This window comes from Oenanthe melanoleuca, chromosome 13 (assembly GCF_029582105.1).
Source record: "Oenanthe melanoleuca isolate GR-GAL-2019-014 chromosome 13, OMel1.0, whole genome shotgun sequence".
In the NCBI taxonomy this organism is placed as follows: Eukaryota; Metazoa; Chordata; class Aves; order Passeriformes; family Muscicapidae; genus Oenanthe; species Oenanthe melanoleuca.
The window spans coordinates 3,920,466-3,932,618 of NC_079347.1; the positions used below are offsets into that span (position 1 = coordinate 3,920,466).

Genomic DNA, 12,153 nt, shown 5'->3' on the forward strand with positions numbered 1-12,153 from the left:
CCTGAGGCACCCACCCTCCTGGGCCTGGGGATGAAAACACCTCGGATCCCAGGGAGGGGAGGTCCCACAGCAGTGACAAAGAGCATTTTTCACCTTTTCCAGGTGTTGTTCATCAGCTCTGTGGATGCCCTGCCTGGGAGGCTCTCCACGGATGAGTGGGAGCAGGTTCCTCCTCTGGAATGCAGCCAGGGAACATCCTCCCATGCACCTGACTAATGACCTGCTGCTGCAGCATTTTTGGCATCCCAGTGGTGCTACAAGAAAGGCTCCAAAACCAAAAGCAATCGAAAATTTGGAATAAATTATAATTGGGGAATTTTTCTTGCCCTCAGAAAAATGCACACTAGTATTTTACCACATGTGACACCATGGAATTGCTCTTTCATCTTCAAAAGATCAACTTGGAGGGATAAAAATTTGGGAAAACACCAAGATATAATGGCAAAGGTGGAAAACTATGGGAGTTCTACAATTAATTTACAGGTACTCATGGGTTTGCTGATGAGGTGAACACTGCACTCACAAATCTTCAATGTAAACTATTTATTTACCATATTTACCCCACATTTCAGCAGGAGTTCAGCAATTAGGCCAATCACTGACTAAATTTGGGAAGCAGCTGCTCCTGTACACATCCAAACATTCATTTTCCAATGAACTTCTTTTTTCCACAGGAGCTCCAATCACTCCCTTGTGCTACTTTACCTTTGTTTGTTTTATCAAATGTTAATTTATGAGGACAAAGACTCCACCAGAACCATGAAAATGCCAGCAATGCCCTCCTGGGAATGGCAGAACCAGTTCCATGGGATGGCCCACGGAGGTCACCTGCCCACGCCCTCCGTGGCCCCTTCAGACCCATTTCTGATATCTGAGTGATCTCTGGATAACCTGTCCCTGTGGCTGCCTCCTCTCGTTGTGAAATTTGTTTTGCTCCCATCTAATTGGGATTTCTCTCCCTGCAATTTGCTGTTCCCTCTTCCTTTCACTCTGCAGCTGCGGGAGGGCTCTGGCTCCCATTGTCTCGGTCCCTCTCCAAACAGAACCAGATTTTCTCCCAAATTTTCCTTCATGTTTCACCCCCCTCAAGCCTTGGTGCTCCCTCCCTGGTTCTGATCCAGCATTTCAGTGCCTTTCCCTGCCAGGGAGCCCAGAACTGTCCCAAACAGCAGCTCCAGCCTCACCAGTGGCACCTTGGGAATCATGGGCTGAAATTCAAGGGCAGAGCTGGAAAATCTTCCTGAGATTCCAGAGAGAGGGATGGGATGGGATGGGATGGGATGGGATGGGATGGGATGGGATGGGATGGGATGGGATGGGATGGGATGGGATGGGATGGGATGGGATGGGATGGGATGGGATGGGATGGGATGATGCTGGGGATACTGGGAGCACTGGGAGCGCTCGGAACACTGGGAGCACTGGGAACACTGGGAGCACTGGGAACACTGAGAACACTGGGAGCACTGGGAACACTGGGAGCACTGAGAACACTGGGAGCACTGGGAGCTCTGAGAACACTGGGAGCACTGGGAACACTGGGAACACTGGTAACACTGGGAACATTGGGAGCACTGGGAGCACTGGGAGCACTGGGAGCACTGGGAGCTCTGGACCCTTTCCAGTGCTTTTTCCTCATTCCAGGCTCAGGAAGCAGCAGCAGGTGCTGGCTGCAGTTTGACAGTGCCAGGACATCCCCAGAGCTCTGTGTGCTCACAGCTCTTCAGATCAGGAGGAACTTCCTGAATGTTTTGGGTTTTGCTCCTGTTGCCCAATTGCTCATAATTGTCCTTCAACCTGGGACGTGTCCTGAATCCTCCCCACGAGTTCCTGCATGTTCCTTGCCAGGCTTTTCTCCAAAAACCTTCCCAGAACACAAAGTCACCCACAGCCCCAAGCAGGGCATCCAGACCAACCCCAGTGCAAACCCCACCTGCCTTCTGTCCCCTCAGCCCCACAGAACAGATCTCCAAATTGAGGAAAAAGAACAAAAAATAGAACAAAAACACTGAAGGGCATTCAAAAGATAAAATTTCAAGCCTCCAGCTCCAACCAGATCTTTGCCCATCCTGGAACTTGGATTTGATGGCATTTATGTTTTTCACCCTGTTAAGTGATGAGAAATGAAACATTTATTAATCACCTATGTTTTTTAGAGACAAAATTATTTATAATTTGGGATGAGTTAGAGGGGCCCAAGGCTCACCTGACCTATTGAAATCTTTACTGCAGGAGCTTTCAGGCCCTTTTTTTATTGGAATGAGCACCTCTGACCCCAGTCCTGCACAGGGAGAATGCCCTGGGCTACCCTGCAGTGAGGGAAGGTGACCACTGAAATACTGGGAACTGTGCTGCTGTGCAGGGATTTTTCCTGTTTAGGTTGTAAATCACTGAGATAAGGCAGTTCTGGAAGGATGGGCTGAAACCAAACTATCACCTCCAAACTCCACATCACTCTGGATTTATGAGATCAGAGTGTCCCATTGGGACTCCCCCATGGCTCTGTGATAAAAAACAGAAATTGCTGCTTTTTGGTTAAGTCACCAACAAATGCAGGATTTGTTTAAGGAATCCCTCCTGTTGTGCTGGAACAGGGAAATGGGAGCAGAGGGGCAGGCAAAGGAATCCCCTGTGCCCATGGCTGGGCAGGAACTCAGGGGATGCTCAGGGGCTGGGAACTCGTCTCTGGTCTTGGCCAGGCAGTGCTGGGGGTGTCTTGGCTGCTCCTCTCCCAAAACATTGGTTCTGATCCCAAAATGGGCACATTTAAAAGGAAAAGGAACCCTGGGGTGTCTTGGCTGCTCCTCTCCCAAACCATTGGGTCTGATCCCAAACTGGGCACAACTGAAAGGAAAAGGAACATTGAGGTGTCTTGACTGCTCCTCTCCCAAAATATTGGTTCTGATCCCAAACTGGGCACAATTGAAAGGAAAAGGAACCCTGGGGTGTCTTGACTGCTCCTCTCCCAAACCATTGGGTCTGATCCTAAACTGGGCACAACTGAAAGGAAAAGGACCCCTGGGGGATGCTCTGGGCTGGCTGTGAAGGGCCCCAAGCAGAACCCAGATTTCCCAGAGCAGCTGAAGGGCTCAGTGATGCCCTTTTGCTCTGACTAAACTGTGAAGAGAACTTGCCAACACTTTATATAAAGCTCAGAGTCACACAATGCAGTGCAGAGCCTGGAAAATATCAAACTTAAGGCATGATTTGTGCATGGCCACAACCAGCTCAGCCCCCAGCACAGCTCAGGACCAGCTCCAAATGCCCAAAATAAGAAGAATTAAGCCCTGATGGGATGGAGATTTTGGCTCCCTGGGAATCCCTGTGGCAGCAGCAGCAGGCAGCCTGAGTCAGAGCTGCTGCTGGGCTGGAACAGTTAATCAGGCTGGGCTTGCGGAACAATCCCTGCTCCATCAGCACTGGGACACGCAGCCCTGCCCCGTGTCCTGAGCAGGACAATCCCATTGACTCTGCCCTGGGCAACTCCTTCCCAGTCACCTGCACTGGGATTTCATCACCTGCTGCTATAAATCTGCCATGGCCTCGCTGAGGGAGCAGAGCTGGCCCTGGCACAGCCCAGCCCAGCGTTGGCCATGAAGGTCTCGGGCACCCTGCTGCTCCTGGCGCTGGCAGCTCTGAGCTTGGCACGTGAGTAACCCTGGGGAGTTCTGCACAGACTCTGGGAGCTCCTCAGGGGCTTCCTGCACTGGGTGGGAGGGAGAAAATGGGATTTTCTATTGAAAATTCTGGTATTTATCACTGTAAGAGTTTAGTTCCCAGCTGGGGCTGGGTGGAACTCAGAGCTGGGTTCTGTGACCTCAGAACCTCTCCTGGTTTCATCTATTTATTTTTAAATTTCCATCTGAGAAGGGAGCTGGGAGCTGGTGAAATCCTTCCCCTGCCCAACTGACCAAGCAGGGACACCTGATGATGCTCAGGCCACATAAAACATCTTTTTAATCCTATTTTTCCATGCTGCAGAGAGATTTGAGGAACAGGTTGGTATAAAAAACAATTTCTTCAGCCTTTACTTGGCAATTTTATTGTTACTTAAAACTTGCAGTAAAAATATTTTTTTAGAGAAAAATAAGTGCACTTAAAATTACTGAAAGACTCCACACCCCTGCAGGCTGTATAGAAGTTTAAAAGCATTATGGACATTAAAGAAGCAAAATAATAAAAATGTTAAATGCAAAATTATGAAACAAAAAAATCTTTTGAGTAGCTCTGAAAAGGTTGCTTTGAAATTTGTCTCAACCCCAAAATTCTCATGAAAAGCAGCAGTTTAAATGAAATGTGATGGAAGGAATCCGTTCAGTGTTTCATTACCTGCAGGAAAAGAAATAATTATTAAATATTCCTTCCATGAGAATTCCAGGAAATCTCTTCTTTGAACTTTCTGGTTTATCTTGTCTGCTTGAAAACTTGATGAATCAGCACTTTCTGAGCCACACCTTTTTTGCATTCACTCCCGTGTGCAGAGTGGCTCCTAAAAAGTTACCAGAGGAAAAAAAAAACACCTGAAAGTTTGGGGGGAAGTGGAATAAATCAAATCCAGCTCCAGAATAATGAAATCTCATCAAACCTCTGGTGACAGAGGTGGAAACTTGACCTGGAGCTTTATTTCTGCTCATTTTCTTTATGCTGAACAACTGTATTGGATGTGAGGATGTAAACAGGTTTATGAAAGGAGGTTTTAGTGGAAAGTTTAACATTTGAAGACCAAAAAAAAATCCAAATTTATTCCAAAAGACAAATGCTAGAGCTCTGCTCCAGAACACATCTGGAAAGTTTAACCATTAAAGATCCAATAAATCCAAATTTAATCCAGAAAAGAAGAGCTGGAGCTCTGCCCCAGAACACTTTCCTGCTCCTCTGCACAGAAATCTCTCCCTGGTGCCTTTTAGCTGCTGGGTGAGATTCTGGCACAGCAGAGGGACAAACACATTCCTGAAGAAAGTCAGAAATGTGTCAGCAGCTGGAGCCAGGCCAGGCAGTGATTACTTTGTGGGAGGTGTAATTAGATTTGTTTGGGAGCAGCTCCTTGAAGCCCCACCTGGGGCCAGGGCTCTGCTGGGGAGGAATGTGGGAAAAGAGGAACCAGCTTAAAATCCACATTGAAACAGGGGAACACTTCCTAAAGTGGGATTATGAGCTAATGTTTGTTAGATTTTAACTGACAAATTATTGACATTTTTGACAGAAACCCCAAATATAAAAGGGACCTGTGGTTTGCTCACAGCCACACTCAGCCCTTGATAAACTCAGGAATTAAACCCCAGCAATGCTCAAGCACCAGCTAATCCCGGGCATTAAAAATAAAACAATATAAGGAACATTAAATAGAATATTGGCTGCTGGCTTGTCAATGGTTTGTGGTGAACAATGGAACAATGGCTGCTCCAAGAGGTGACAGAAGTTTCCAAGGTAAATAAAGCACCAAAATCCACCTGGTCAGTAAGTTCTGACACCTCATGAGCCCTGCAGAGCTCTGGCAGGATTGACACTGCAGGAGGTGAATGGCAATTGAAAAGGGAAAAGATTCAGAGCTGCTGAGTGCAGCCATCCTGCTTTGCACCCTGTGTTCATTAACTCTGAGTTTTCATTTTCTCTTTTGTCACTCAGTTTCCACCACACATGCTGCCACCCACAATGAGGTGAGTCCTTGCTTTTCTCCTGGACAAAAAGATAAAATATATTAAATACATAAAATAAAAATACATTAAAATAAATAAATAAGTATGCAATATTATAATATAATGATAAATAAAAGTGCATTAAAATACATAATATAATTATAACATAACATGAGGTCAGAAAATAAACTTTAATTTAATGTTGCTAATTTAAATGTTGAACTTTAATTAAATGCTGCCAATTTATTGAGATTTCAGTGAAAATTCCTGAGTCTGGGATATGGAGTTTCCATAGAGTTCCCCTGACAACTTCCAGATGTTCTCACCTGTTTGCCATTCTGGGCAAGAAATTGGGCAAGGACAAATTTTAAGCCAGAGAAATCTAGATTAAAAAAAAAAAATTATTTGATGATGACCCTATAAGGCTTTTAGATCCTAAATCAGGTACCTGGATAATTTTAATTCTTTCTGGAGTCAATGTCTGGAAGAAATGAGGCACTAAGGAATAAAAATCCAGGAAAGCCCTGGCAGGATGGGTAGTGGTGGGGAGAGAAAATTCACCCACACTCAGAGCTGTGCAGAATCTGGGAAATAGAAAAGCTGAAACTTCAGGCATCAAAAACATGCCCCAAAATTGGAGCTGCTGGTTATTTCTGTGAATGGAGGAGTGGGACTCAAGGCTGCCCTGCTTGCAGGTGGACTGCAGCGAGTACAGGAGGCTGGAGAGGGGGAGGCCCATTTACTGTGAGAGGCTCTACCAACCCTTCTGTGGCTCTGATGGCAAAACCTACAACAACAAATGTTCCTTCTGCAAGGCTGTGCTGTGAGTACTGCCATGGGCTGGGTTAGCTGGGATTTCCACTCCACAAAATTAATGGGATTTTTTTGGGTTGTTACTTCTCTGCTCCTTCACCTTCCCACAATAATTGTTCCTCCCATTGATAAAGTCCAACTGATCTAAAAAACAAAATATGGTGATATTTGGCAGGAATATCACTGGCAGAAACCATAAAATAGGGAGTTAAAAAATGGCCCAGATATTCAGGTCTGAACTTCCTATTCCTGCAGGAATTGTGAAGTTGGACACTAAAAAATTGCTTGGATATTTGTGTGAGCAGCTTCCTATTCCTGCAGGAATAAAATAGGAAACTAAAAAATGACCCAAATAATTGTGTGAGGAACTTACAGCAGGCACTGCAAAGTTGGACACTACAAAATTATTCCTATTTGTGTGAAGAACTTGATGCAGGCACTGTCACTAAAAAATGACCCTGGTATTTGTGTGAGCAGCTTCCCATTCCAGCAGAAACTGCAAATTTGGATGGGGAAGAGTCCAATGAGCAACACAAGCCTGAAAAATCAACTGCACCCAAAAATTCAGAAGTGGTACTGGCAATATCTTGGGTTTATGGACAAAAATTCATCATTTTGCAAGGAAAGATCATGAATGGCCTCATGCCTGCTGTGAATGTTTATGGTGTCTCCTCTGCTAGCAAAGGGTTTCAGGGGATTTTGGTGCACCAGGTGAAGCTTTCTGTCCATTCCTTTCCTTGCAGGAGGAGCAGAGGGGCCCTGCACATGAAGCAGGCAGGAGCCTGCTGAGGGAGCTCTGCAGAGAACAGCTCCCACTGCTCCATTCCTGAATTCCATCCCTCCATCCTGCAGAGAACAGCTCCCACTGCTCCATTCCTGAATTCCATCATCCTGCAGAGAACAGCTCCCACTGCCCCATTCCTGAATTCCCTCCCTCCATCCTGCAGAGAACAGCTCCCACTGCTCCATTCCTGAATTCCATCCCTCCATCCTGCTGAGAGCAGCTCCCACTGCCCCATTCCTGAATTCCTCCATCCTGCAGAGAACAGCTCCCACTGCTCCATTCCTGAATTCCATCCCTCCATCCTGCAGAGAACAGCTCCCACTGCCCCATTCCCAAATTCCATCCCTCCATCCTGCAGAGAACAGCTCCCACTGCTCCATTCCCAAATTCCATCCCTCCATCCTGCAGAGAACAGCTCCCACTGCCCCATTCCTGAATTCCATCATCCTGCAGAGAACAGCTCCCACTGCTCCATTCCTGAATTCCATCCCTCCATCCTGCTGAGAGCAGCTCCCACTGCCCCATTCCCGAATTCCATCCCTCCATCCTGCAGAGAACAGCTCCCACTGCCCATTCCCAAATTCCATCCCTTCATCCTGCTGAGAGCAGCTCCCACTGCCCCATTCCTGAATTCCTCCATCCTGCAGAGAACAGCTCCCACTGCCCCATTCCCAAATTCCCTCCTGCCATTGGCACTCCTGTTCTTGCACCAAAACTGCTCCTGTTGCTTTACACCAGCCCTTCTTTAGAATTTTCTCTCCATGGCTGAAGTCCAAATCCTCTGACAATGCCCCAAATCTCTCCCCCTTGTTGATGAAATGTTTTCTTTCCTTTACCCAGAAACTTTTCCCCAAATGGTTCAGGTTTCCCTGGCAGAGCTTTGACTCTCCCAGTTTTGTAGGTGAATTTTAAATGTTTGTTTTTCATCCCCCTCTGTACAATTCTGGTTCCTGTATGTTGTTCAGTTATTCATTGTGCTTGTTTATTAAAATAAACCTTCACTCTTTTTTTTTTTGTCCATGGTGAACTTTCTAGAGAATTTGTTGCATCCATTACTAACAAGTATTTCCCAAATTACAGAGAACTGTGGTGGAGCAGTGGCTGAATCCTGAGGCAAAAATCCAAAGCCTGGGATACAAAAGTTGTATCCCACTACATGCGATACTGAATTTACCTCCCAGTCTGGGTCTTTTTTTGCTTTAAATGAGACAAATCTGGTAAAATGTAGAAGTCTGTTAAATCCTTATTTAAATGTGAACATTCATTAATCTTTTCACTTGACAAATTTCAGAATTTAAAGAAGTTGATGTCCTGCTCTTACACCCTTATTATCTTCCCTGCTACACTAATTTGTGTCTTTTACTCAATACTGGTCATGGGAATGTATTTTCCCAGAATTAAAATTGTGAATGGCTGCCCTTACTGAGCTTCCAGGAGGAAAATTTTGGAACAGCTGGACACAGAACAAATCCAGCCCTTTCCTGAATTCTGTTTATGTGAAAACCAGGTCCCAGCAATTGGGCAGCAGGAATGAAAATGAGGAAGGTAATATAAAAGTTCAGGTAATAGAAAAGTTCCTTGTAGCTCAGAGGCTTCAACCTACAGAAGTTCCTAGAACAGATCAAAAAGATAAAAATGAGAAAACAAAGATCAAATTGAGAAAACAAAGGCAAACTCTGAGGTTTCATCCAGTCAGAAAATCCAAATTTGTGGATCTTTGCTGCCTTCCAGCCTCAGGGGATGTTCCCACCCTGGTTGGGGTGTTTAATGGGCTGTGCTTCTGCACCAAACCTAAAACAGCAAATTTCTCATGCAGCCCCAGGAGTGACTCAAGAACCTGCAAGTCAGAGATCTGAAGCACACCCCTGCATTTCCCCTGGGCCTGCAGCCTGTCCCTGACCATTTCTGACTGGAATGACTGGGGCAGGAGCAGCTGGACACTTTCCCACGTGGCTGCTTCTCCTCAGAGCTGGGGGATGAGAGGGAGGCACAGCAGCTCCTGCCACATACCAGGGCAGAGAACATCATTTGCAAATTGCTGCCAATGACACCTGAGGAAAATGCTGAAGTGGCTGGACAGGCTGGACAGTCGAGTCTGGGGGATGGAAAAATGGGGAAGGGAAAATGAGCAGAGCCTGGGTGAGCTGATGGAACAGGCTCAGATTCTGTGAGACAGAAAATAAAATATTGGTGTGGAATAGGAAAACAGAAGAGTTCTTGCACTCAGGGAAGGTTAGAGTGCAAAACTCTGCACTGGAAAGGTGAATCTTTATATCTGAGCTATTTACATGTGAATGACAAGGAAGGGTTTTCCTGAGGTCTCACAAAATATTTTCTTCATTCCAAGACAAGAGGTCATGAAATCCAGACCTGGAAAACAGACAAAAGCCAGTGCTAGAATTAACCTGGCTGGGGTTAAACCATGGCACCTGAGGGGTTTGGGTACTCAGAGATTAAAGCTCTTAAAAGCTTTTATTTGGAAATGTTGAGATTTTTCTCCCTGTTTCTTGTGTAATTAATGGTCATCAGGAGTGTCCCAGGCCAGGCTGGAGGGAGCTCTGGGCACTGCCCATGGCAGGGGCTGGAAGGAGATCTCTGAGTCCCTTCCAACCCAAACCATTCCATGATTTATGATCACTTGGCATGGAGAACATTCATCCCCTCAGAAGATAAAAGCTTAAAAACATCTCTTAGGGACAATGCAAAGTATATGGGGTTCAAATTTTTTGGTTTTTAAAGGAAGTCATTAATTCCCTCAGGCCTTTTATTTTTGTTTTATTTTGTTTTTTTTCAGTAATACCTGTGTTAGAGAACCAAGATTATGAAATCTCCCTAAAATATAAACTGTGTATGTCCAAATAGCTTCCACCAGCTGTACATGAGAAAGAAATGCAATGTGCTCTTTTATTCTGCAGCTGGTCAAGACCAGAACAGAATTTTTACTGATGACTGTTCAGCATCTCTGATTTCTGATTGGCTTTTAGTTCAGATATCCTTGGGTGCCTCAAATCCTAAATTTTCCCCCAGTGGAGGGATAGAGAAATGGAACAATCCAAAAACCTTCAAAGGTTCACATCCAGCTGATCTATGGGATAAATCACAGGGTTTCTGTTGAGGAAAACCAGGGTGGTTTTGGTTTCTGTTCTCTCTCTTGCAGCCACTTCACCATTCACATTCTCTGACTGCTTCAGTGACAGCTCAAGCCCAAGGCCCTGCCCAAATTCCTTAATTCCATTTAGTGTCCTTTAGACAACCTCCTGTGTCCCTGTGTCCCTGCCTGGGGAGGGAGGGCAGGACCAGCTCTGCTGCACCTCGACCTGCTCCTCCCAACAAACCTCACTTGGCTCATTTTTGGGTCTAGTTTTTGGGTGTTCTGTTGTTTTTGAGCTGTCACAGGTTGGATTCGGTGATCTCTGAGGCCTTTCCCAAGCTCAGTGATGCTGTTGGCACATCCAAAATCCACAGGGATTGCCAAGAATTTATTTATTTATTCCTACCCCAACACAGAGTGTTGTGGGTTCCTGAATCACTGAACCAGCAGCCGAGTCCTTGCATGTTGTCATTCACAAAAAATCACTCACAAACAGCCTGCTGGGTGATGAACCAGCCTTGTTACCAATCCTTGGGGTTTGTGTGAAACATGACCTTAAAATATTGAGGAAATTGTGATTTCTGCTGGGATCCACCCAAACACAGTGTGATAATTGATAAAAGATTTGTGTTAATCATAAAAGTATTGGGATTTGTATAAACCAGAATACTTAGGTCTGAATGAAGAATGACACTAAAGAAAGGAAAACATATGATTAAATAATTTTAAATCCTCCTGTTATGAATATGATATTTCTAAATAAGTTGTATCTATTGACAGCTTGCAAACAAGGCTTTCACAGATTCTGCAAGGCCCAACAGATCCTGCAAAATCAGATTTCTGCCTTTGTGTGATCAGTTGTAACCTATCCCTGAGACCAGACTGCCTGACTTCTGTCATTTATCTACCAAGAGCAGAGGTTATCCATGGGACTTGACAAATTGTCTAGAGACTCACATCATCCAGCCATCCCACTGACCACCACTGCTCACCTGGCAGAATAATAACATAAAAAAAAAAAAAAAAAAAAAAAAAAAAAAAAATAAAAAATTGATGCCTATAAGGAAACCATGCTGTAAAAGGGAGCTGCAAACCAAAGTCTGGTGGAGCATGGAGTGGGCTGTGACCTCCCATGTATCCCCAGCACTGCTTGCTCTGGCTATATAAAATAAAGCAATATAAATTTTGCTGAGTGCTGAGACTTTTATTTCTCATTTATAACAACAGTGATTAAAAACATGGTTTAAGTACAGCCCTGCACAATACTGTAAGTACACGTGGGAGGCAGCTGGCAGGACCTTTGGGGCCAGGGTATGGGAAAAATCACTTTTAAAGCTCCCAGAGAGCATCCAAAGGAGGGACACGGGGTTGGGGAGGAGACCCAGGGGAGGCTCCTTGGGCTCTGCAGCTCCAATCGCTGGGACACGGACAGTGACAGGGACAGCACCAGGGAAGGGCTGGAGCTGGGCCAGGTTTGGGTTGGATTTTGGGAAAGGTTCATCCCCCAGAGGTGCTGGCACTGCCCAGGCTCCCCAGGGAATGCCAGAGCTCCAGCAGTGTTTGGACACCGCTCCAGGGTGGGATTTTGGGGCTGATCACGGAATGGTTTGGGCTGAAGGACCTTAAAACCAATCTCATCCCGCCCGTGCCTGGGCAGGGAAACCTCCCTCCTGTGTGTTCCCGTCGCTCGGCACAGCTGTGACTGTGACTGCGGGCTGCCATAACGCTTTTATTGCACTCCATCCGTCCCGCCGTGCGCGCAGCCTCCTCACAGACTCAGCCCCCTCACACCCCTCAGCGCCCTCACAGCCCTCAGCCCACTCACACCC

General features: G+C 45.8%; 1 protein-coding gene across 1 annotated transcript; it reads left to right on the plus strand.

Annotated features, from left to right (window-relative positions):
- The first annotated feature begins 3,558 nt into the window (after window positions 1–3,558).
- On the plus strand, window positions 3,559–8,249 carry LOC130258762 (ovomucoid-like). The gene is made up of 4 exons (XM_056502435.1): window positions 3,559–3,648; window positions 5,626–5,657; window positions 6,332–6,459; window positions 7,193–8,249. The coding sequence occupies exons 1-4, from the start codon at window positions 3,594–3,596 to the stop codon at window positions 7,236–7,238; spliced, it is 261 nt and encodes an 86-aa protein (XP_056358410.1). The 5' UTR covers window positions 3,559–3,593; the 3' UTR covers window positions 7,239–8,249.
- Window positions 8,250–12,153: the final 3,904 nt, after the last annotated feature.

Coding starts and splice junctions, on each gene's coding strand:
- LOC130258762 (XM_056502435.1), top strand. CDS start 3,594: ATGAAGGTCTCGGGCACCCTGCTGCTCCTGGCGCTGGCAGCTCTGAGC. Junction 5,658..6,331: donor ATGCTGCCACCCACAATGAG/GTGAGTCCTTGC, acceptor CCCTGCTTGCAG/GTGGACTGCAGCGAGTACAG. Junction 6,460..7,192: donor TCCTTCTGCAAGGCTGTGCT/GTGAGTACTGCC, acceptor CTTTCCTTGCAG/GAGGAGCAGAGGGGCCCTGC.